The following is a 24,947-nucleotide window of genomic DNA, read 5'->3' as shown; positions in this document are numbered from 1 at the left end:
TACTTCTAACAGTAAGGACCATTTAAATCACTCGTGTATACCAGCAGACCTCAAAAAGTGCTCCAAAGGCACTTTTTTTCTCGTAGACCAAATTAAGCCTGCCAACAATAGCCTTTTTTCCTTAAGTACCTTTCAGGAGTAACTAGCACAAATACTCCTCACCCCCCATATGACCCAACTTTGGTAAAAACTGCCAGTTTCCAAAGAAACATTTCAAATAACATAAAAGAGATTTCCTAGCTCAAAATCCTTTCTGGGTAAGTAGCACCCTTTATACTTCCCCCCCCCCCCCCCCCTTAATATTTTTGACTACAACTGACAGGTGAAATTTGGACTTGAGACTAGAAACTGAGATGAAGAAACTAGATCTCCTATTTATACAGAATTATTGCATTTTAATCAAATGAGCTTTACAAAAACCTGTATTCACCCTGGTTAGCAAGGAACATGAGAAAAGCAAAAAGATTTTTGGCTGATTGATTCAAGCTTTGTATATGTTGTCTATAATAATTGCTTTTTCACTAAGAAGGCTGGTGCCATCGATGACATTTCTTGTTGCTCATGTGTTTTCTTCAAGCTCTGCCTTGCACAAGACTTCTTTAGAAGAGGCACTTTTTCCTGCCTCCCTCCTCAAGGTTAAGAAATCATAAATTACAATTGTTACGGTTTACAATTATTGAGGAAGTAAATAAATGGCAACGAGGGGAAGGATTTTGTGATGATGGGGTACTAACCAGAGCTTGAATTTGTGGCTGGAGCTGAATAGTCACTTTGAGCCATCAGAAACCAGAGATACGACAGGAAAAGTCCCTGCTGCCCTGTTGGGATGTTCATTCTGGCTCAGCACTGCCTGGGTCATTGGTGAACCAATCCTCCTAAAAATTAGCCAAATGCTGCAAGAGGTGGTTAGTTTTAAGCTCATTCAGTTCCTTGATCTTGTGTATAGAAAGGCCTTACAAGGCATGGAGGGGAGGAGATGGGTTGGCAGATGAGAGCAGGATTTTGGTGATAATACTGAAATTCCAGCTGGAAATGGTGATGAAAATACAGCATCTGTTAGAAGAGAATGTGGTGGATGGATAGGAGGTCTCATGCCAAGGGTCAACATTACTACATAGAATTATGCCTAATACAGGGAGAGCCGGTAATCGTTATTTGCGCTGTCCTCCAGGCCAAAGATAAGAATAATTTGCAGAAAATACAGCTGTGGAAATTATCTTGGATTTTGAGTTTAGTGAAGCAATGAAGGAAGGAGGTGGCATCTCCTCTGCTGGTGGTTGGTAAGAACAGATTAGGCAAATTGCCACTGTGTTTGTCCTGGGCATATCCCACCCTGTGGGTCCCTGAAGGGCCCTCCTGTGACCACAGCCCTAGTGCAACGAGAGCTTAAATCAAAATCCAGTGGAGTAACACAAATGTTTTTCCACGTGGTGCCATGCACGACGTCCCCGGTGGCCACTTGGTGGTTTCTTACCCACACTTGTTAGCCACCAAGGTGATCAATTTGTGGTCCGTCAAGGACCGGCAGTGCTTGGGTTATGTTTATATTGGTTATGATGGTACCTCCGTGAGCTCGAGTCGGGGTCAGATCCCATTTCCCAGGCGCTGCTGAAGGACAAACCTTGCGTTGGAGGGAAGATAAACTAAAGGAGACTGAACAGATGAAGGAAAGGAAAAGAAAGGATGATATACCATACCAGCAAGTGGCACTGGGGCAGAATTAATACAGTGTTGCTAAATATATGCTGTGGATGGATTTCATTTTTAACTTTGGGCTAAGATAAGGGCCGGCACAGCTGACAGGAAAGGAGTTTTCTCGCCCCTCCATAAACTTTTACATTCCCCTGAAGCCTTTGCAAAAATGTTAACTGCTTGCGTTACCTGAGCTGCATCAGACACGCACCCAGAGGTAGGCTTCATTGGTACCTGCTGTAAAAAAACATGCTGTCGAGGGGTTTTAATATTGTCGCAGCTTACTGTAGGATAAACAGTATTCCTCCTCATTTTTTCTCTTCTAAAAATAACTAAATTAGAAGGCTTTTCTTTCAGAAACTAATTCTGTTATATCTCTTCCCTTCTTCCCTTAATAGCATCTGATGCTGAAGGGTTCTCGTGCCCAGATGGGCAAGCAGATGGGGTAGCAGCTAAGGACACTCACACTGTGTCCCGTTTGGTGCCGTTTTTTGGAGTTTAGGGTCAGTGTTACCCTTATGGCTGTTATTTTTTTGTGGCAGAGTCTGCAATGCTGTTCCTCATCTCAGTGTCAAATCCATCATCTCCCCTGCTTACCCCAGCAGAGCCCTGGTTGCTGGTTTTAAGCTGCGGTGGAGCTTACCTGAGTACTTGTCACTGAAAGACAAGACATATGCTCAAATCCCCTTTCTAATACTGCTGCTCAGCCCTGCCTTCTCCCCTCGGGCTTTTAATCTGGGGTGGTAGTGAGAGGAAAGGCGAAGGCTTCCTTACCACCACCCAAGATCACCATTGCCCATCCTCAGGCAAGAGAGGACAAACCAGTTTGAGATGAGCCACATGAGCATCCCCTTCCATGCCTGTGGGAGGCATGGGACCTGGCACTGCTCCTCATCCTGGCAGCCGGATCATCCCACCAATGTGCTCCAGCACGTGGGGTCAGAGACAGTGACTCCGTGAGCAGGGGGAAGGCTGTCCTTCCTGCCCCGTGGCAAAATTCCTGCATCCACAGGCTGCAGCCGGAGAGACCTGAAAGGCTTAAAAGTCTCCCAGCACACAGCAAATTATGTTCTCTCTTTGTCTCTATCTCTCAAGGCGTTCAAGTAGTCTTAACAAGCCGCTGGGGACTGAAACAATAATATCTCTGTATCTAATGCTTACTGTAAACAAAAGATGGATTACAAAATAGACTGTTTATTTTTAATTATTAATGTGTTTGAGCTAGCAAACCTTCACAGCGTTACACATTGTTTGTCATGGATGGAAAGGAGATGAACTATTCGGCAGTGGTATTAAAAACAATAATTATTCATTCCGGGCATGGCCATTTTTTTTTTTCCCCAAGTGTATAATAAAAATTTTGCAAAGCATATACTGGGATAAGGCCAGAAAGGGTTGTCTTGAAACAAAGGATGGCAGAAATCAGGGTTTTCTTCCTAGTTCAGCCATAAACCTCTTTACTTTGCTGTTCCTCAGTTTCCCAGCTAATGGCTTAGCGTGTTATAATGCTTTAGCGGAGCTGAGTGAATCAAGGGCAGCTTTCAAAGTACAGCTTCTTGTGCTCCTGGGAAAGAGAGAGCAGAGAGCTCACAGTACTGTAGCTGACCAAATCGAATGCTGCTGGTGAAAGATTTGATCTTAAAGACGTCTGCTGAAGTTGTCTTACAGCCCTCTGTCGTGCCTTCCCCAGCCTCGGTGTAACACAGACCATGCATATACCATGACAACCTTGGCAAAGACAGATCGGTGCCCTTTGTAAGACTGCTATTGGCACGACCTGGGGAGAATCTCTTGCAGCGAACAAAGAGGCTGTACCCTGGCCCCCTTGCAAGCCCCCGTAAAGCTTGAGCTTGCTTTTGTACCCCTTGTGCACGTGCTGCTTTGCAGACTCTTGCTCCCTGCCATGGGGCAGGCCCCAGCACTGCCCTGCTCTCCTCTCCCCAGGGATGCACTAGGGAAAATGCCTTCTCGGACTACTTACAGTGCTCTCCTTGCACCGCACAAGAGGAATTATCTGCTTCCTTCAGCCCTCGGCTAATCCCTAAATTGCATCTATACTGCAAAGCTTAGTTTATTTTCTTCTAATCTAGTAGTTTTAAGTATTGCGAGGAATAAAATGGACATGCAAAGTGGTGCTTTAATTTTCAAGGGCAGTAAAGTGTTTTATTTTTAGGATGCTCTTATTGAGGCAAGAATCTCCGGCAGGTCTTATCTGGTGGCTAATAATAGTGACCTGGCGTGCCCCGAGCAGTGCCGGCACTGCCGCCCTGCCCTTCTCTCGCCGTCTGCTTATGCCGTTTGCTTCTCATCAGCTCATTAGAGCCTCCAAAATTACAGAGTCTAATAATGTAATAACAAGGTTTGCTCGTAATTATTAACTCCTTGCGCTCTGTGTTATTACTGGAAGGGTAACGTTCATAATTAGAGAGCACAAATATTTACTGTAAACAGGTTTTCTGTGCAGTATTTAGAAAGCCATCCATACATCACCATTTTTAATATCACATTAGAAAATACTGAGAAGGGGTAGCTCGAGGCCAGGGAACCCTTTTAGGTATAAATATCCAATTGACAGTTTTCAAGCAGTTTCTGCTGTTAACTTCAATATAAGTCTTGCTTCCTCGGAGCTTTTTATTTTTTTGTATAGTCTGTTTTTCAATAACAAATGGATAAAATGCTGAATTAGTTTCACGTTATTGTTAAGTTAGTGCAATTCCCCCAGTGACAGTGGTGCTACTCCCAGTTTGTGGTTACTGTTTGTCCCTGTACACAGGAGATAAGCATCAGAATCTCAATGCACCAAGTGCATATTACACAAGCCCATATTGAAGTTTGTGTCTTTTCTAAAACCAGAATTTGCTCTTGCAGTACAGCAGTGTTCCTGCAGCTTGTCATTAAACCAAGAAGCACGCTTGAGAAAGTATAAATAGAAATTCATTTTAGTAATGCAAATCCTGCAGTCCTATTTTGGGCAGGGAAAATCCCTATGTCATTCTTTAAAAGAAGTGTGATGGTCTAGTTTTAAGACTGGGTTTATTAGGGATTTAATCAACCAGTGTGTTACGGTGGACATTCTCCTCTGCCATTTAAATATATCTGTTCCTGATTGATCTAGCTTTTACATGCTATAAATCCTTGCAAATTAGCTTTGGGTATGACCTCCTCCAGTAACTCAGTTTTATTTACTTGAGTGTTTTTTGCAGGTAAGTAAGTCCCCTCTCATTCCTCTTCCATGCCTTCACTGGGAAAACAATAAAGTGAAGAGACAAAAACTAAGTTTGAAATCATTCACCCCCTCATCTTTTGTTTTTTTCCCTTCAAGAGTTGCTTTTTGCTTATAAATCAGTGTTCTAAATTGCTTGTATGAATCTTGGTACACTGCTTAGTGACTTTGCAACGCTCTCTTTCTAATAGTTGGCGAACACCAGCTGACAGGGCACAAAGTAGCAGTAAAAATACTCAACAGACAGAAAATACGCAGCCTGGATGTGGTTGGGAAGATCAAACGAGAAATTCAAAATCTTAAACTCTTCCGGCACCCTCATATTATCAAACTGTAAGTACCCTTTCTGCCATGTGTTCAGCTTACTCCTCCATCTGCAAAGACTTCACGTACACAGTTGACTTGGTTTCAGGAGATGGCTTAGAGCAGTGGAAAACATCAACTATGTGGTCAAGTTTTGGCATGTTAGAGCCAAACGTTGCTTTTCGAGAGTCTCCCACTAACTTACGGGGGGACACAGCTGATGCTTTGAGAAATGGTGGAAGATGTTTCTTCCATTGGGAGTCTGAGTTACTGTAACAGCCAACAGACTGATGTCCCTGCATCAAGTTTTGCTCAGCCAAACCTGTCCATGCTGTCCTTTCTTCCATGCAGAGGCCATTATAAGGGGGCAGAGAGAAGGTCTGGGCTTTCCTGCATTGGGGTGCTATTAGGAGTTTTTGTGATGACCATTTTTAGGCTTCATAGCTCCAGACTTGAAGCTGCTGAGAATTGTGCCTGAGGAATTGCAGCACGGTCAGGCTCATAGAGCAAAGCCTTGGCCTGAAGTCAATAGGATTTATGTTTTAATGGCCTGATTATCCAGAGCTTAAAGGAACATTTTTTTTAATTTATTTTTCAGACATAAGTTTTCAAAGTTGCCACTCTGATGAACCTGAATTTAAGTTGTAAATCAGCACCTGCGCTCCAGCCTCTGGGATTCCTTCTCAATCCCCAGTTTGTGCAGCCAGTCCACATTAATGAGGCACTCAATAATATCTTTGGCATTTCTATAAAAGAAAGCTGTTGAATGGTAACTGCAAGGATAAGTTGACATTTAGGTCAGCCTTAAAACTGGCATGAGATATAGCAAATACCTGGGACTTAGAGGCAAGGGAAAACAAATTCTCTCTACAGTTAAATAACTAACCATGCAGCAACTGTTGACTTTAGAGTAACTTCACAGTTCCATGGATTTATTGGAGAACAGATTGGTATTATTTCATGAAAAAGCCAGCAAGAGCCCTCAGCTGTGTTTCCAGCATCCTGCAAGTTAAGGCCTGTTCACACATTTGTCAAAGTATTAAAGCCTAAAAATTAAACCCAGTTTTAACAGTATTAGTGTCCTATGGTACATACTGCAGTTGTGAAATACAATGATAAAGAAAAGAGGTGAGGAGGAGACCATGGTACATAAACTTCCCCTTTCAATAGCTTTTTACACATATATAAAAGAAATAGTGGGACAATAACTTAGATGTCTGTGTCCAAAGCACTTCAGAAAAATTAGATTGATACTATTGATCTATATGGGACTATCATCTGTTCACTTGCCGATCTCTGAAAATGGTTTGAAGTCTGTTTGTTTCAAATTACAACCCACAGAAATTCAGCTGTAAAAAAAAAAAGCAAACAAACAATGTATCTGAAATAAAACAGAGGGGGGTCTCAGCTGGTGCTGCTATAAATTCTTGTAGTTGCATTGACCTCAGCTTATCACTGGCGATTCATACCAGCTGGGACACTGAAATGCCTTTGCAGTGCTCAGGGATCATTTTGAATGAAAATGGAGAATAAATTTGTGAGTCAAGGGTGATAGTCTCCCCCTCCCTCTCCCCCCCACCCCCTTCTAGAATATAAAGGGATTTAATATTTGAAAAATAACTTTTTGGGGTGCTCGTCTTCATTTCTATACCTTTCCAAAAGAAGCTCCCTCTAGTGTCTAGTGTTCTTTATCTTCTTTATCCTTGACATGAGGGAAACCAAATATACCCCCTCCCTGCCCCTGGCTAACGAAGCCTTCATTTCTAAAGCTGTTGTTGCAGAGCTCAGCCAAAATGGAAATTTGAAAGTCAGGACAGTCCTAAATGTGATAGGATTGTCTGGCAGAGATTTCAGAGGATTATTTAAAAGCTTGAAGGAAAACTGTAGGTCTGTGAAAGAGATCCTTTCACAGACAAGTGAAAGATTATACTTGAAATAAGAGATGGCTTTTCAGAAGTGGAAAGCAATTATAAATGCGAGATCCAAACAAATGCTTATTTTAAGGGTTGACGTGAAACTAATAATCTGTTTAAAAGCCTTTCCCTGTTCTACTTAATTATTTTTTTTTCTAAATTCGCTTGTGTTTTTGAAGGTACCAGGTCATCAGCACGCCAACAGACTTCTTCATGGTCATGGAATACGTATCTGGCGGTGAATTATTTGATTATATCTGCAAGCATGGACGTGTAAGTGCCAGTACCATGTCAGCCCAAACACTTGTGTGGGAAGAGGATGGTGTTTAGAAGCAAAACGACTGCTAAAGGGAACGTGGTTAAGGTTAAGGCCCAAAATAGAAGTTGCTTCACAGCAATCCCATCTGGACTGTCTCGTACCCGGCTCACACAAAAGTTGCGTGCAGTTTTTTACAGTGTTCTCTGATGTATTTCGATACGCAAACCAAAATATCCAAGGTAACATGTTGCTTAGTGCAAATATTTGGAAAACTGGCATATTTTTATAATTTTTAGCTATGGGTTGCCTGTCAAAACCCCCACGGTTCAGCAGCAGATTTACAGCATTGGAGGGGAAGACCACTTGGTGTGGTCTCCATCCCAGTCATTCCCCTCCCCCAGACTCCCCCTTGGCTCCATGTCAGCTTTTTTGAAGACTTTTTAAGGATGTGGCTTATCTGAACAACATTTTCAAATGCCAGTAATCCTGCTGGGTATAAATCACCTGAGGCGTAGGTTGAGCCTATGAAATGTGATATTATGGTTACCAAGAAAATCACTAGTGTCTGCTCTGTGGACATCTCGTAGGCAGGGAGCAATCGCAGGGCAGGAAATAAAAATGGGTTGAAGTGGACATCCAGAATAAGACTTCAGGTGAAGGATCAGCCCATCATAGGTTTTCTCTCCGTACTGCAAGAATCAATACATTTACAATAAATTGGCTTAGCTTAGTGCACTGGTCGATGGAGCTGACTCCATTTACTTTTCTACATACCGTTCTGATTTCCAGAACATTTTACCCATCTGGATCTTTTCAGTGACTAATTTGGATCCTTTCTGAACTCTTGTATTCAGAAACTAAAATTTTCATGAAGAGAGTCTTTAGGAAGTCATCAGTAAAAATAATCAGTCTCCTCATCAGTTTAAATATAATTTCTCTAATATAGCTCATACAACTTTATAGCTAATAGAGCTATATAGGTAATTAAAATCATCACAATATTCCACCTTTAGCATTTTTTTCCAAAGCCATCTGTCCAGGAGGAATTGCTCCCTGCAGCATCCTCTGCCGTGTTTCATCCAGCCTCGATCTGCATGTGCTGTATAGCAGAACTGGTCCCCTTGGAACAGCAGGCCATTGCCTCATAGGTGCCACCAGTAAGTTCTTCTTGATAGCTCAGCTAAATTTAGGTTTCTGATTTCATCTCTGGACTATATCATTTGCAAACACTAGCACATTATAAAATGCAAGGGGGGCAAACTGCTTTATTTACTGCTTCTGGTCACAAGCACGCTGTGATTTTCTCTTTGCACCCTGGAACATTTTGGCTTCTTGCTAAATCAAACCTTCCCTTGCCAGCTCTGCACGTAGACCAACCTTCAGGACTATTTCCCCTTGTGTCCATCCGTAGGTTGAAGAGGCAGAAGCTCGACGCCTTTTCCAGCAGATTCTCTCCGCGGTGGATTACTGCCACAGACACATGGTTGTCCACCGAGACCTGAAACCAGAGAACGTGCTGCTGGACGCACACATGAATGCAAAGATAGCTGATTTTGGTATGTGACCCCAGCAGCATTCCAGAAAGGCAGCCAGCTCCGAGGTGCTTGCTGGAGCGTGTCCGTGTAGCATGCCTTACAAAACCCAGAGCCTGTTTTCCTAACCACTAGCAGTTGCTGTACCTGAAAAGCCCACAGTTATAAACACCGGCCTTTTTGCAAAAGCAGGGATTACTTATTGTACGCTGCTTCTGTACTGGCATTAAGAATGGAGCAGCAAAGTAATTTGCAAATCTTTGCTATGTTTTAATATAATCACCTAATATAAAGATTTAGCTAATATATGTTTAAGACAGACTCGGTGCAGTTAACTCCAGGGTGAGCTGACTGTGTGTATTTATTTTCATGTGTGTTCTCCGTATGTTTGACCATGTGCTGTTGGCCTCACTTCATTTTACAAATGAGCAGTAACAGGAGTCTTTAAGTGGCATTACCGATTGAAATAGCTGGGCTACCAGCTCAGTCCTGGTAAGGCCTTTCTAGCAATGATAAATCCTTTTGAAGATCTACTAATTTCACATCCCCACACAGTTCCCATATAAAATAAGTGCTCTGACATGAATTGTGTCTCTTTTCCTCTGTGCTCTGGGATTTGCAACATAGAGAAGCAAAATTAGCCTGGAGTGAATATTCCCCGGATGTGAAAATAACTGTAACAACAACAACGATAACAATGATAACGATGATGATGATGATTATTTGCAAATCATCTCAAAGGAGTCTATCTAAATTATGTCAACAGTTCCCCTCCAAATTTCCCCCTCCACTTGCTATACCTCTCCTCCTCTGTGCGACGTGGAGTCCTCTGTGGCTGGACCTTCACATCAAACATCAATATGTAGTAAACATCTTGTTTTTAGGATTGTCCAACATGATGTCAGATGGCGAATTTCTACGCACCAGCTGTGGTTCCCCAAATTATGCAGCCCCTGAAGTCATCTCAGGAAGGTAGGACATTCCACTTTTAATCAAAGCCTATGTAAGCACATCGTCTTTAAATTTGTTCTTGGGATTGGAAACAACTTTGCACATCTAGTAAAAGCAGCTGAATCCCTCCAGCCTGTATTTTATGTTTGGGTGAATCTACTGGCAAAATTCTGAAAGTTTTCTTGGTTATAACATTTCTCGATAGCTGTAATAGCAAACCATGTTTTGCTAAAGATGTTTACTTTGGAGGAATTATTAACAGCAGATGTTGACTGTTTATATTGCTAATTAAAGAGGGTGAAAATTACTCTTTGGATGCAAATACTGAGGTTTCAGCTGGAAAGGCTTTTCCAGGCCATTCCCTTCTCTCCTGCCCGCCTATAATGTAAAACACAGTGTTAATGAGTAAAACTATTCACTAACAGAAGAATCAGGAAGATCTTTAATAGCTTCCCTACACTGTTGAACTCTTGTATTGAAAATACTTGTCTTCTGGTTCCTTAAGCTAGGGGTTTTGTTCGTCACAGTAGGTTGAACCATCACAACTTTGTTTTGAATTGATGAATTGAATTGACAAACCTCCAGTGTAGTTGCATCTCTCAGCATGCAACATCTGTACAACACATGGCATGTTGAACACACTCTGCAAGGTTGAATTGGACTTTACCACGTTGATACAGAGAGGTGTTACCGCCCATATTTTACTGTCAGGAACCTAAGTTACATAGAATGTACTTATTTCCCTAACTCTTTCTATAATAGCATAGCAAGGCTTGCAATTACAGATTTTCAAGTTTTCAGTCCTCTGTATGGTCCTTCAAACTGCCCATCTCATTATCTGCCCCATGTTTTCGAATCACCCTTTGCATGAGCATTAGTCTTCCTAATCCAGCATATTTTTGCCTTTAACAGTAGCTTTTAAATACATTTTGTTCAAAGTGTGTTTGCTGTGATTATGATTATTTTATCCCTGTTTACACCAGTGCAAGTGTTGGCAGAGTATCATAGGAATTAGACCAGCATCCAAAAACCCTGTTGTGACTACAGCTTTACATGCGAAAGCAAGTAAATCCTCATTGTCAAGAGGGGGACAAAGCCAGAAACTCTACTGCCGTTCCAAACAAGTATTAATATTATTTCTGTGTCCTTTTCAGTAAAGGCTGGACGCACATTGTTTTCAGTTTCTATAGGAGACAAAGCACATGGCAGGTTAACAAGAAGGCTTTAGTCCCTGTATGCAGAGCCTGATCGTTCCAAGGGTACAGGCAATACAGCTTATTAACAACAGAAGTAAGAAAGAAAAACAAAATCAAGCCTACATGTTGCACTTTTTCACTGGCTACAGATGCAGCCCTCCCGCCTCAGTACCGCTTGCAGTATCAGCAAGTCTTGAGTTTTTTTACCCCTGATTAATATGCCAAGCTGGCCTCTTCTCAAAGCTATAGCAGCATACGAGAGCTGCATTTGTGGGGGAGAGGCATGATGTGCTGCTCCTGCAGCGGGATGAATACCTTCCCAGTGGGTGTGCAGAGCTGGGGTGAGCCGGTTCCTGGTTGTGGGTAGAACACAAAAGCAGCAGAGCGTGCCAGCTCAAATTTCAGAGTCATAAAAGTGCATCTCATTTGGGCTTCAAAGTCCAATCAACAGTTCAAGCAATGCAGTTATCAGCAAAAGAATCAGGCTTCCTATCTGTTGGAATTGGCCATGGAGGCAAGACCAAGGGGACATCTAGCTAATTGTCTGCATTTCCAAACTGACTTTGCTGCTGTCCCAGGCCTCAGCAGGGAAAGTCTCACCCTTGGACAAGCAGAGCTTGTGTTTTGGTGGTGGTCAGAGAATGGCTGCATGCATGACTGGTGCTTTTTGGACACCGGTGTGTCTGCAGTGCTGCTTTTTGGGAGGAGCAAGTGCAGGATGCTGAGGTTTCATGCAGAAACTCCTGTATTTCCATTTCAATCTCTGAATTTTGGTAGGGTTTTACAGTCCAAGGGTAAGCACTGCCTCCCAAAATCTCTGAGAAAGCATCAGTTGTAGCAAAAAGAGATAAACAAATCAAGCAAGCAAGCAGCAGCAGCAAAACTCTTATATTTGGGGTGTCCCGACTTGGTGATGCCAGGGAGCACATTAGCAGCTTGTCGGAAGTGGGAGCGCTTGCATACCAGCACACAAACTTCAACCGAAAATAAACACTCGGAGATAGAGTATCTGCTGCCTCGCTGAATGAACAGAAATTGCTGGCCGAGCCCTTGGGGCGAAGGAGAAAACAGCCTGGCAGACCTCTTGGAAATGTGGGGTTTGGCTTTTTGGAGGGTTTGGCAGAGGCAGGGATGTACATGGGCATTGGAGGGGAGTGGGCAGCCAGCACCAGCTCTGCCATTTCATCTCCCCTCGTGCCTGAGTGATTTTGGCTTCGGCAGGTTTGCTTGGGGGCACCCGCGTGAGCAGCCCTGGGGTGGGCTGCAGCTCCGGCCCTGGCGGAGCTGGCAGCGCGTCCCCAGCTTGCCCAGTGGGTCCTGCACCCCAGCTAAGGAGAGGAGGACTGGGGGGTGACACCTTTGTCCTGCTCTTGCCTTCACGCAGGCTGTACGCTGGCCCGGAGGTGGACATCTGGAGCTGCGGCGTTATCCTCTACGCCCTTCTCTGCGGCACTCTGCCTTTCGACGACGAGCACGTCCCCACCCTCTTCAAGAAGATCCGTGGAGGTGTGTTTTACATCCCCGAATACCTCAACCGTTCCGTTGCCACTCTCCTTATGCACATGCTGCAGGTTGACCCCCTCAAGCGAGCAACCATCAAGGACATCAGGTCAGCCCAGGTGGGATGGGGTGGGCTGGCTGGGTTCGGGGGGCTCTGGCATGTCTTTGGCAGAGGGTGGTGGCTGTCTTGGGGGTCACCTGCTGGTAGGTGGGCAGGGTGGTTTACAGGAGTAGTCAGCTAATCCAGCTGGGTTTTGCCCCAAGTGATTCACGGAGCATTCCTGCACCCTTCTGTGCTGATGGAGAGGTGGGTGCTGCTGGCTGGTAGTGGGTGATGATGAACAAGGGTGATGATTTTATATATATTTTATGTATATATATAAAAAATGCTGGTTTATTGCGTTATAAAATAGCCTCAAAAATCTCTTAATAGCGCTTAGCAAAACCAGCTATATCATGCAATAATCCTAAGAACTTAATATCCACCAGCCATTTTTCATTACTTTATTTCAAGACCACCTCCCTCTGGGTACCAGTTCAGAATAAGAGGGTAATCATTGTACTTACTGTCTATCCAATAAAAAAGGAGGAGAAACACAGGAATTACTAACTTAATCCGTAAATATTGGATATAGTTTAAAATGTGAGCAAATGGTTCATCTTTAAATGCAGCGTAGTTCTCTTGTCTAGTCAATGAGTGCAGTGCCCATGAACCTTTTATCTGCATTCATCACTCTGGAAATTCAAGGTAAAGGGAACAGTCGGGCTCTTCAGCAGTTATTTGTGCCTGCGGAGATCATCAAAAGTTCATGGCTGGTAGTAGGACTTCAGAATTCTCACAATCTATCATCTGAGCCATTTTAGAAACATTTTGTAAAACTGGAGCCTGATACATGTTTTATGAAATTTATAATAATCATTACATCTAGCTGGTGTGCTAAGCATATACATAAATGTAACTAGGACTTTCAGTTCTCAGGATTTTAATGCATTTGCAATGGATGGCCTTAATTTTACCCTTCAAGTAAAACCAAGTAAAATGCCTTTTTTATTTTATAATTCCTTAAGACTAGAGGATTTAATTACATATTAGAGGAGTTGATATGTAGAACCTATAGACAAGGCTCTCTATGGCATTTAGCCACTTAATTATCATTGACTTCATTGTAAATGGGTGGGAATCAGGCACCTGGATAGCTTTGATGCTCCATATCTCTATGAGACCCATAATAATCAAAAAGCACGAGCATCTCGTAAGTGCTGAGGTCTTACTTCAAAGCCAAGTGAGCAAGCAGCTGTGCTTGGAAAGTGTCATCGCTGTTGCAGTACTGGGGGGATTGTGCAATGCTGGGTTGAGCTCCCCAATCTGCAGCCAAGGCTGAGTCTTAGCTAGAGCAAGCGGGGGACTGGTGGCAGTGGTTGCCCCAGCTTGCCTTGGACAGAGCTCACGGTGGCTCCTCTCCACCTTTCCCCAGGGAACACGAGTGGTTTAAGGAGGAGCTGCCCAGTTACCTGTTCCCAGAGGACCCTTCATACGATGCCACCGTCATCGACGACGATGCGGTTCGGGAAGTTTGTGAAAAGTTTGAATGCACGGAGTCGGAGGTGATGAACAGCCTGTACAGCGGTGACCCTCAGGACCAGCTGGCAGTGGCTTACCACCTCGTCATCGACAACCGGAGGATCATGAACCAAGCCAGCGAGTTCTACCTCGCCTCCAGCCCCCCCACTGGCTCCTTCATGGATGACAGCGCCATGCACATCCCTCCCGGGGTGAAGCCGCACCCCGAGCGGATGCCGCCGCTGATAGCGGACAGCCCCAAAGCGCGATGTCCTTTGGATGCCCTCAACACCACGAAGCCAAAACCCCTGACTGTCAAAAAGGCCAAGTGGCACCTGGGAATCCGCAGCCAGAGCAAACCCTATGACATTATGGCCGAGGTGTACCGTGCTATGAAGCAGCTGGACTTCGAGTGGAAGGTAGGGAGTGCTGGTGCTTCACAGTGGTTTTCAGAGGTCTTCTTCTCATGAGCTGAATTGCTCAGGGTGGTTAATAAGTATGGTTACAGCCTCACCTGTGTCCAAATAAATGCCTGCACCTTGCCATTATCCCTGTTATTTCTTGTTAATACAAACATGCTGAATTAAGATGCTAGCTGTGGTTCAATATCTGTGGTGTTTATTTGTGGCGTGAAATAAGAGTTTTCTTTCTGAATTCTCTAAGCCTCTGTACTGGAAAGATGATTCTGCCTCATTTAGCTGCGGGGATAAGAGGAGCTGGTCACATTCCTAATCTTAGTGGCTAATTCCTTGCAAAGTCATCTCGAGTGCTCCTGAGCAAAGTAACTCTCGTTATTTCTGCTTGGGTCCTAGCAGCCATGTGTGCTGAAATGGCACGATGTGCTGCTTAAAAGATGCACAGATGAGGGGCGGGGGGGCGTTGGGGACGAGAGTTTGGACATTGATGTGGTGGAATTTTCCTCGATGGAGAGACAGAGTGGTACTCACAGACCAGATGTGCTTTCTGACACTTGCTGCTTCCCCGGTTTAGGGCTCAGCTTGCTGAAGCTTGATTTAAACCCAGATAACGATTTTAGTTGGCAGTACTCACTTCTGATATTTCTTCAGAGCTGTACAGCATTTAGTCACAATCTTTTTCAAAGACCAATTAATAAATCCTAAGTTAGCCCTTAATATTTTCTGCTGAGCCTTATTCCCTAAATATTGGTGCAGTCACTGACTTGAGCTCTCCTGACTCACGGCCTTTCGCAGCAGCCTTGTGCAGGTCATTGGGAGCAAGGTAAGGAGAATTTCAGCCCAGATCTTCATCACCAGAGGAGATACCCTCCTTGCTCCAGGTCCCAAGGGTTGTACAGTGTGAAGGTCACTGTGCCGCTTCTTCAAAGCCTCCTATCTCCTCCTTATTTTTGATAATATTGCGTATTTAAAGCCAAGTAGCGCCCCAAAACCTGATTTCACTGCACCAGCCAGGAGATGGACCGTCTCCAGATGCATATGCCTACACCAGATGCATATGCAGCCAGACATTTGTTAGCTGCATGGTTTTACAGAGAGCGAACAAACCTGATGTATTTCTGGTACAGCTTCACAAACCAAGTCAGCCCAACGTCTTCATGTAGGCGGTAGAGCTTATTTTGTACAAGGAGGTTTCACAATAGTCTTTCCCACCCTAAGAATAACTTCAGATGTGACTCTTCATCAAAATAACTTTCCCATCCATGTAACCATTTCGTAAATATAGCACAGGGAAAAGATCTCATTGCAAACGAGATGCAGCAGATTGTGGGGTGGGAAGCGGCAAGAGAAAATACACAGCTCAAGGCTGATTCACGAACACTGAATTTAGCTGTGCTGATGGGAGAGGTTACTCTCCCCAGCTGCCCAGGTTTCACAGGCATGGACCTCGTACATAGGTCCACGAGTGGCCTTTTTGGCTCATATGGCCATTGCTGCTGGTGAGGGAGGAGCAAACATCAGTTTGGTGCCTGGCAGACAGGCCGCAGCAGCTTTGTCTGCCAGCAGCTGGTGAATCAGAGCCCTAAGTAGCATTTTTGAAAGATAGGAAGAAATAGGATATGAAGCCGTTTGCTTAATTTTATAGGCATTGTTCTTTCTAGAAACTGTGTTTTTCTCAGAAGATGTCTTGTTAGTTTTTAGAAAAAAATAAGGAAAGAACTGTTCTTCTTGCTACCTTGAATTTTACTCCTGAAAACAAGTTTCCTATTGCAGGTGGTGAACTCCTACCATCTCAGAGTGCGCCGTAAGAACCCAGTGACGGGCAATTACGTGAAGATGAGCCTGCAGCTCTACCAGGTTGACAACCGCAGCTATCTCTTGGACTTCAAAAGCATCGATGGTAAGCAGGAAATGGTGCAACATGAGATGTAAAACACATAAAATGGCAAGTTTGGAGGTTTAAAAAAATTTTAAAATCATTCTTTGCATTTCAAAATGCTTATGCAGCTGTTTCAAGTCAGCGGAAGACCTTTTGATCCTTTTTTTTTTTTTTTTTTTTTAATTTAATATTCAAGACGACGTGATGGAGCAGAGGTCCGGTTCATCCACGCCACAGCGCTCCTGCTCTGCTGCAGGCTTGCACCGGCCGAGGCTGAGCATCGATGCCGCTGCAGCCACCGAGTGCCAGTCACTGATGGGCTCTCTCAGCGGCTCCTTCGTCGGCAGCATCCCCTCGGTGGCACCACGCCTGGGGAGCCACACCATGGACTTCTTCGAGATGTGCGCCAGCCTGATCATGGCCCTGGCTCGCTGACGGGCTTCACCAAGGCACCAGTCCCTCCACACACGGTATTGCACTGTGAGGATCTGGTCCGACTTGTCCGTTCCTTGTTTCTGCTCCTTTGTTCCTCCTCCTCCGGCCCTCACCGCTCCATAGCCTGCAACACAGAGCCAATTCCAGACCCAAAACATACTCCCCTCTAACAAGGCACTAAGGAAATTAAGAATAACTTCATTTCACTCATTATACCATGGTGAAATGCATCCAATACCCCTTTTTCCCTAGTGAACCGAATGGGAAATGTTGGTATGGCTGTAAAGTAGCAAATGTATCATTGAGTTTTTGGAAAATGCCTTCCCCCTGGTTCATCCTGAGTTAACGGAGCCATGGCCAAGCTTTCTGCGATGTAGGTAGCGTGCAGTGAGGTTGATGTTGTATCCCCTTTGCTGTGCAGAGCAGGGGCGGGATGGGCTGAGCCAGGTCAGAGGGGTTGACCAGGAGCTACGTGAAACAGAGCGGAGGTGTAATGAAGTAGCTCTGCAGCATCTGCACCCAGGTGCCGGCAGGGCTGCCGGCCTCTCGGAACACTTCCCTCCTAAAACTAGCAGCTGCTTAGATGCTTCTGCACTAGTGCAATACGCTATCCCTCCCCTCTGTTTTTTTTCCCCCTTGCTAAAGATGGGGAGGGAAGGTGGGATGTGCAAAAGGTCCTGTTGCAAACGTGCTGTGGGAGAGCCTCCACGTGTCAAGTCTTTGAAGAGGAGCGTCCCATAAGGTGCTTTATTTCCTCCTCCTGAGAGCCCCGGACGGCACTGACCTGCTCACCATGTTCAAAGGTGAAGGCTGCTTGCCTTTTTTTCCAGCCCTTAATCGTCGTCCCCTCCTCCAACCCGCTCACTCTCCCCTGCTGCACCGACAGAGGGCAGGATGCCGATGAGGCCCCCCAAAACCCGGCGCTTTGCCCACACTTCGCCCAAGGGTGGGGATCATCACTGCCGGGCAACAGCCAGCAGCATCGCACAGCTCCGAAGCATTTACCTCTCACCTTTCCCGTAGGAATCCTTCTTCACCCGTTGTCACCACTCTAAAATCGCTGCCAAAATCTGCCTTCCCCACTCGCAGCTTTGCGCTGCCGGAGACTTGCTTTTTATGCCGAAGGGGTCTCCTGTCCCGCTGCTGCTCACCGGACTGTGACCTTCACCACTCCACTGATAAGGCAGGGATATCTGAATTCAGAGTTTTACTGTTTCTTTACTACTGGCTATCTGAAGGACAGGATTTTATTTTTTAAGACAAACTACGGGGATTTTTAAGGTTAAATTCTCGTTATTCAAGGGTGAACTCTAATGCATGTGTGACTTCTTTGTTTAAAAGAATTATTATTTTTGATTACGTAGGCTTAATCTAATGGGCAGCATTGGCATCTGCTTGGCTTTGCTATGGTATTTAATTCCATTTACTTGATTGTGAAGGAACGTAATAGTCTAATTAGTCGAGGAACAAATGCTTTATCTTTATGAAAACCTCACCAAAAAAATCCTGGGTGGGTTTTTTGGCTTGGTTTTTGTTGTTGTTGTTTTGTTTTAAGAAACAAAGTAAAGGAGAGCTTTTGCCGGTCCCAGGTATGCAGTCATTCAACTTTAAAAAAATTTAATCCATCTTTTTGATAGCTTCTTATGACCCAACAAGGTTTTTTGCAAAGTTTTTTTGTACAGTTGCACTTTAATTTATACTTTCTGCAAGTTTCTATGAGAAACAAGGAAGAGACCGACACATTAAGCCTTTTGTACTAATCATTTTAGGTAATGAAGACAAATACGGGATATTTTTGCCATCTACTGGCAGTTAAATGGACATTTTCAGCTTGAAGTCCCTTTTTTTTAGAAACACAAAATTGCCTTACTTTTGTTACAGATTACGCTTGGATGCTCACTAACGTGACTTTACAGTTCCAATTTTTCCAGAAGCCGCACAAAGTAGAAAGCTTCCAAAAAAATAAAGAAAAAGTTTTGCTGTTAAGTTCTCGTATGCTAAATCCAACACAGCAGTGGCTGGATTATAAGCCTGGCAGCAGAACAATTTTGTTTTTAAAAGAAATACTGGAAAGATTTGTAGTACTCCTAGGTTTTGTAATGAGCTTTTTATTATATTATCATTATTAAATAAATACTCTGGGGTGGAGGATGGCTTTGGTACTGTGCCTGGTGGCTATCAGATGATGCACGTCTCCAGTGCTGTGGTGTAAGCGGGTCCTACCTGGTGAGGATGGAGAATCCAGACTCCTGCATGCAAAAAAACCCACCCCAGAGCCAAAGCTGAGCAGCACCCAGCTCTTCAGCAGCTTTTGGATCACTGCTGAGACACGAGCAAATGCTGAGCAAACAGCCCCAAATGGTTTTGGGTGCTGGAGATAAGCCCCTTTGGAAAGGAACAGGAGAGGGCGGCTGGGCGGCCGTAGGGACAGACATTAATTTCCATCCAGGAAACAGCTGCAAGTGTCTATACCCCGCCGGGAAATGTATTTGAAATGTAAAAGGCTGTTTAAATCGTCACTTACAACTGAGCATCTTGCCAAGTCGCTTGTCCTGGAAACACCTGTAGCCCAGTCGATAAGGGGCTGGTGCGTTAGATATAATCTGTGGTTCACAAGCAGGTAGATGTACAGATGTCTTGCCTTAAAATGACACTTGTCCTCTGGGATTTCCTACCCAGCAGAACTAATAGTACTAAGCAGCAGCAAAAGCCCTTGGGAGGAAATATTTGCTTCCTGGAGGCGGGTGGGATTTCTAGGTGGTAGAATAAGCCCTTGTGGCACTTGGCATCTTATCGGACACATGCAGATGTTTACTCATATATGGATCTGCAAAACCAGGCCTGCCTCGAAGGCTGTAAGAGTGGCTCAGTTTTCCATATGGAGAGACACAAAGAGATGAAGCAACTTCCTTGCTCGATGTCAGCAGAGGCAGTGGAGCGAGCAGGACTGATGGAAGTACCTCCCTGATGAATGCATCGGGTTAAACCGTCCATTACAGCCTTACCCAAATCCACGCTGCATTTTGAAATATTCTGAGAAGTTTCACTTTTTTTTTTTTTTTTAATTTATTTTTACCTTCAGATAGGCTGTTTTCTGGTTCCCAGCTGCAAAGAAGCTGCTGACCTCCGGTTACGTTTTCCAGAGGAAAAGTTTTAACTTTTACACTGTTACACTGTGGCCAGGTTTTTTCAGTTATGCTGGTACATGCACAAGCATCAGGAAAAGCAGGGTAGATGTATTTGAACTACAGAAACTTGAATTACTCCAAGTGCAATTCTTCAGAAGCCACTGGACAGCTGTGCTTTACAAGCTACAAACTCACCCAAACTTTGCTTCAGCCCAATGGGGAGAGAGAGACAAAATGCAAAGAATATAGAGTTCAGATAGGCTCCAGCATTAACCTCCAGCTCCTGGATGAGTTAATTCAGAAATAGCTTGTACTGTACTAGTTGGCAAATATATATCTATGTATATATGATATATGTATACATATATATATATTAAAAAAAAAAGTAGGTAGCATCCCTGTCATTGGCCTCTCAGTTTTATTTGCCCAGCAGGATAGGTGTGTGCCCTGGACACCTGCCATCGCACACACTAATCTCAGCATGCAAGAGGACCTGGAGAAAGGGGATGATATTTTTACACCCTCTTCTAGGTAAAGCCCATGAGTAGCTTAGCTGACCCTGTCAGACCTAGTGCAGCCTCGGCTGGGGAAGGGAGCAAAGGTGGCATCGGGAGCTGCGAGCATCCTGCCCTTCTACCCTCCCTGGCCAAAGCCCTGATGCCAACAGGGTTTGGGGCAGTTTTATCTTCAGGAGTCAGAGCTGAGCAGGTGAAGGCAGCGGGATTTTTTTTTTTTTTTCTCTTAACGGGTCAGAAATGCATCTTCAGCGTGTGCGTCCAATTTAGCATTTCATAAGGTGTGGACAAGCACAGGGGTATATATGGGCAGTGTTGTAAAAAATGAAGCAACTGGTTAGTATCTGTTGTATATACATTTTTTCGGTGTGATTATTATACCATTCGTATTGGAATAGATGAAGTTCAAACTAAATAACCATTCTGTCTACTCCTTTTCATTTTACTGCTCTCTACCATCAGTCATCTTCTGTGCACTCATATAGAAGGAAGAGAGACCTATACGCAGGACATGAATTTGTGCCTTCGACATAACATTAGGACTGCTGGAAGTCGCAGCTTTATTTCAGGAGGTGCACAAATCCCCCAGCTTATGCAGAATCCCACCGGTGAGACATGGCAGGCCGTGTTTCTAAATACTTGAAGTACCATCTGTTGTGCAATTATTTGGCTTCACCCTTTTATTAGCCAAGAGAAGAGGGGGAAGAAGAATCGCACATCCATCCCTTCGGATGAGCCAAAAAAATCCCTGCTCCAGCTCCTGCAGTATTTTACTGGAAAGTTTTAGGATCCATTTTGTTTCAGGTGTGTGATGTACCTACTAGAGACACCTTTCTTAAGGTCTTACTTTGGTATGAGCTTTCCATTTAGTGCTTTCCTTTGGCTTCCTTAGCCCTTCCCTTATATATTCCTTTTCATCATTCACTTATAGAAACGCAACAGCTTCCTGTAATTCTGAATTTCCAGTCTACCTCTTGGACATGGAGTTAACAATTCATTCAGAGGTACCTCATTCCCATGCCTGAGAGATGAACCGGTTTTCAGAATTCCCACACTATACCTATTGACCAAACACTGACTTTTGCAGAGAGCAAACCTGCTGTTACATGCATTCGGTGCACGTATCTGCTCGTTTTGATCATCAAAATTAGGCGAGCTGGACGGTAAATCAGAGCTCTACCTGCAAAGCATGCGTACACTTTTGGTGTTACAAAAAGTCCGTTTTCAACAAAAGCCTTGAAATTCCTGCTGAAGCTGCCTTAATTTAAAAATCAAAGTTAATTTGTAAGACTCATCTCGCTGTTCTTTTTCAAGTTTTGAAATAGTTTATTTATCCTCATCTCACGAAGCTGTGAAGTATATACTGTAGACATGGTAATATTTATTCTTGTTGCTGAAAGCATGTTCATGTGTTCTGTATCATGTTATATTCACGTGTTTTGTACCTCAATGCATTTGTGTTTTTTTTTCTTTTAGAGCACAAAGCAAAACTGAATCCCAGGATGACTGTAGTGTCCATGGCCCAGCATCTTTGGGCAGACAAACCTCAGCTCTATCAGAGAGATGAACCACACTAGTCCACTGCAATTTTTTGTTCATACTATAAGGAGTATTTATGATTTATGATATTATGTATTTATGAGGGGTTTTGGTTGAAATACCAAACTTTAAAAAGCTCTGAGTATAAGCATCCCTTCAAACATATAATTAACATGAAGCTCAGGAAAACACCCTGAGCTCTATAAATACTCCATCCTTCTTGGTATTTTCTATTTTGTCAGCTGATGGACTGGAGAAAGTTTTGTTTTCAAATTAATTACTTTAGTACTTTCTGGGGCTAGCTGTTGTGGAAGGGTACTGAGCCTAGGTTCAGTTTTGTCCTTTGTGCAAGCAACTGTGCATTAGATAACCACAACGAAGCCTTTTACCTTCCATTTATGGTGTGGAAAGTGTTTCTCGGTGTATTGCACTGCATGTGATAGCTGTCTCCATGGTTGACATTTGCACTTTAATAAACTCAGAGATGAAAAGAGACAAAAGCAACAAATCCTTAAAACTTACTTATTGCACAGTCCTTTTTTGCCGGCTGGGGTTGGCTGGTAGAGTTTCTGTCTGCAGATGCTCCCAGCACACCCTGGCTGTGGGGCCACGGATTCCCCCAGGGCTTGGGGAGGGGGCGAAGGGGCAGGGAGGGGAATTAAAATATATACATGAATAACATAAACAGCTTCCCCAACCCAAAACACATGCCAGGAGCCAGGCGCAAAGTTTTTCTTCTGTATTAACATGCATCCAGCAGAGCTGGTGAACCTGTGCTGATTCAGATCTCGACTCTTACGCAAAAGCACGGAGAGAAGAATTTTAAAGATATTGTGCAAAAATAACCTTCCATTGCAGGAAAGGTCCTTGAGGGTGACATGGGACTGGGGACTTTTAGTTCCTATCTGCCTGTGATGCAGAGGGAAGTGAATCCAATTAAAGCACAAAGCTGCAGTGAGTGCTCCAGCTTTGTCCCTATCCACACTCTCCTCTTTACACAATTTATGTGATACAGAATTGGCTTCTAAGAAATTTCGGTTCTTGCTTGGATTCAGCAAATCAGAACAGTTATCCTGATGCTCTCCATTTTGAGAAGGAACGTGGAGGAACAGGATTTCAAATTCACATGAGAATTACTTCAAGTTTTGATATGTTTAGGATGTACCAGCAAGGCAATACAAGAAAAAAGGAAGAATTTAATTTCCTGACCAGTATCTTGACCTCAATATAGCCAACCTGTGGTGTAACTGAGGAAATCTAAGTTGCTATACGTAAAGCATTTTTGTATTGTCTTGAGTCATCCCATATCAATCAAGCACTTCCCTTCTGTACATGCATTGGAATCTGTCCATGAAGAAAAACAGTTTTAAGTGCATTGCAAGGCGTCCTCGCATTAAGTCAGCTGCCAACACCGGTGCAGAAGTTTGTGTTTCGCATCGAGTTGGGTCGCAACCCTACAAGGCTTGTGCATAATTGCACTGGGATTGGGGCCCGATCACATATATCACAGCATCTATGGGGAGATGACTTTTTTTCAAACTTAATTTAAAAAAAAAATTAAATCACTTCCTTAGGAGACAAAAAAGAACTAGCACATGTGGCTAATACAAGATTTGCCTATAGTGCTTACAAAGTGTGTGATTAATAGACTTCAGGAGTAGTGAGCTAGCGCTGGATGGAGAGGAGGATGAGGAAGGAGTGGAGGAAGGGGGTGTTTTCTTCACAGGATCAATCCTAAGCATTGCCATGGAAAAAAGCACACACACCCTGCCCCAGGTAAACCGTCTCCACAACTTCCATCGGGATAATTCCCTGCAAAGGCTGTAGGTGAAGGACATAACGCAGGTCCCAGCCTGCTCTGAAGCCAAACACGCGCTTCAGCTCCCCGAACTCTCCATCTCCACTAGAGAAGTCTAAATATTTGGGCTGGCAAGCCTGCAAAGCTGCGCATGCTTACAGGGGTTTGTTTTATTTATTTTTTATTGCAAGGATGGATGCAGGCCAACGCACTTAATAGTAACCACATGGTAAAATAAATAAGAATGCCTGTATGGACTTAAAAGTAAATGTTAAATATTTGCTCTGTTTTTCTGATGTCTTCTATGCCAGCTTTGAAATGGCCGTGTGGCAAACAGCGCTTTTATTTTGCTCTGTTTTCATAAGCTTGGAACATTTAATAATTTCTAATTAAACCATCTACATTTTTACGATATTTATGAGCAAACTGATACGGGCTCTTAAAATGTGGCAGGGAGGGGCAGAAGGTGTACACTATAGTCATATTTAAGGTTTTTTCTTCCAAAGCGATGTAAAAACCCTATCCACATTTTTCTGCTTTTGAAAAGGTATCCACTGGATACACTGAGGAGAAGCCATTAGCAATTTATATTTCTCTTCCTACATTTAGGAGCATTTTTCTTAAAATAAGCAATCATCCTCCAGGCCCACAGTGGAGAATAGCCCGAACACAGGGGCAACTGTTGGGTAACTGCCTGCTGCTGCGAGTCGGTGGGAGCCAGAAGTCAGCCTTTACATATCTGGGATGCCTAAGTTAGCTTACAAAAATAAAGTAAATTTTGACTGAATGCTTTATTTACTCTTTTTAAAATGTTTTTTTTGAAAGAAATGAGTCAAGTTTTCCACTATTTTATATACTTAACCCAGCAAGAGTGGCGGTACATGCTTGTTGTCTCAATACTTTTGTCAAGCCCCAAACCAGTTCAAGTTTATATGGTTTGCTTTTTAAAGAGCAAGTCTTTTGGGGAGTCTTGCACCTAAACCAGACAGTAACGAGATGGAGCAACTAAACTGCACAATTCTTTTCATGCAAACACAGAAATGTCATGGCGATTTCAGAGCTGACCAACAGGATACTCCAAAAAGTGAGAAATACTGAAAATAACTA

General features: G+C 43.7%; 1 protein-coding gene across 9 annotated transcripts in view; it reads left to right on the top strand.

Moving 5' to 3' along the window:
* The window catches only part of PRKAA2 (protein kinase AMP-activated catalytic subunit alpha 2), a 369,728-nt gene that overhangs the window by 1,353 nt on the left and 343,428 nt on the right, over positions 1 to 24,947 (top strand). For 3 of the 9 annotated variants that reach the window (XM_049809458.1, XM_049809452.1, XM_049809457.1), the window contains exons 2-9: positions 5,107 to 5,248; positions 7,311 to 7,404; positions 8,802 to 8,946; positions 9,807 to 9,894; positions 12,454 to 12,678; positions 14,045 to 14,549; positions 16,320 to 16,446; positions 16,622 to 23,592. In XM_049809458.1, the coding sequence (XP_049665415.1) occupies positions 7,345 to 7,404; positions 8,802 to 8,946; positions 9,807 to 9,894; positions 12,454 to 12,678; positions 14,045 to 14,549; positions 16,320 to 16,446; positions 16,622 to 16,860 (1,389 nt within the window). In that variant the 5' untranslated portion in view covers positions 5,107 to 5,248; positions 7,311 to 7,344 and the 3' untranslated portion in view covers positions 16,861 to 23,592. Of the gene's footprint in view, positions 1 to 5,106; positions 5,249 to 7,310; positions 7,405 to 8,801; positions 8,947 to 9,806; positions 9,895 to 12,453; positions 12,679 to 14,044; positions 14,550 to 16,319; positions 16,447 to 16,621; positions 23,593 to 24,947 lie in introns of those variants that run through there. The other 6 variants (XR_007507123.1, XR_007507124.1, XR_007507122.1 and 3 more) reach the window with 5 other exon arrangements.

The sequence above is a fragment of the Accipiter gentilis genome, chromosome 8, assembly GCF_929443795.1.
Source record: "Accipiter gentilis chromosome 8, bAccGen1.1, whole genome shotgun sequence".
Lineage (NCBI taxonomy): Eukaryota > Metazoa > Chordata > Aves > Accipitriformes > Accipitridae > Astur > Astur gentilis.
Note: the sequence above shows the minus strand (reverse complement) of the source record. Positions and strands in the feature narration are given on the sequence as shown.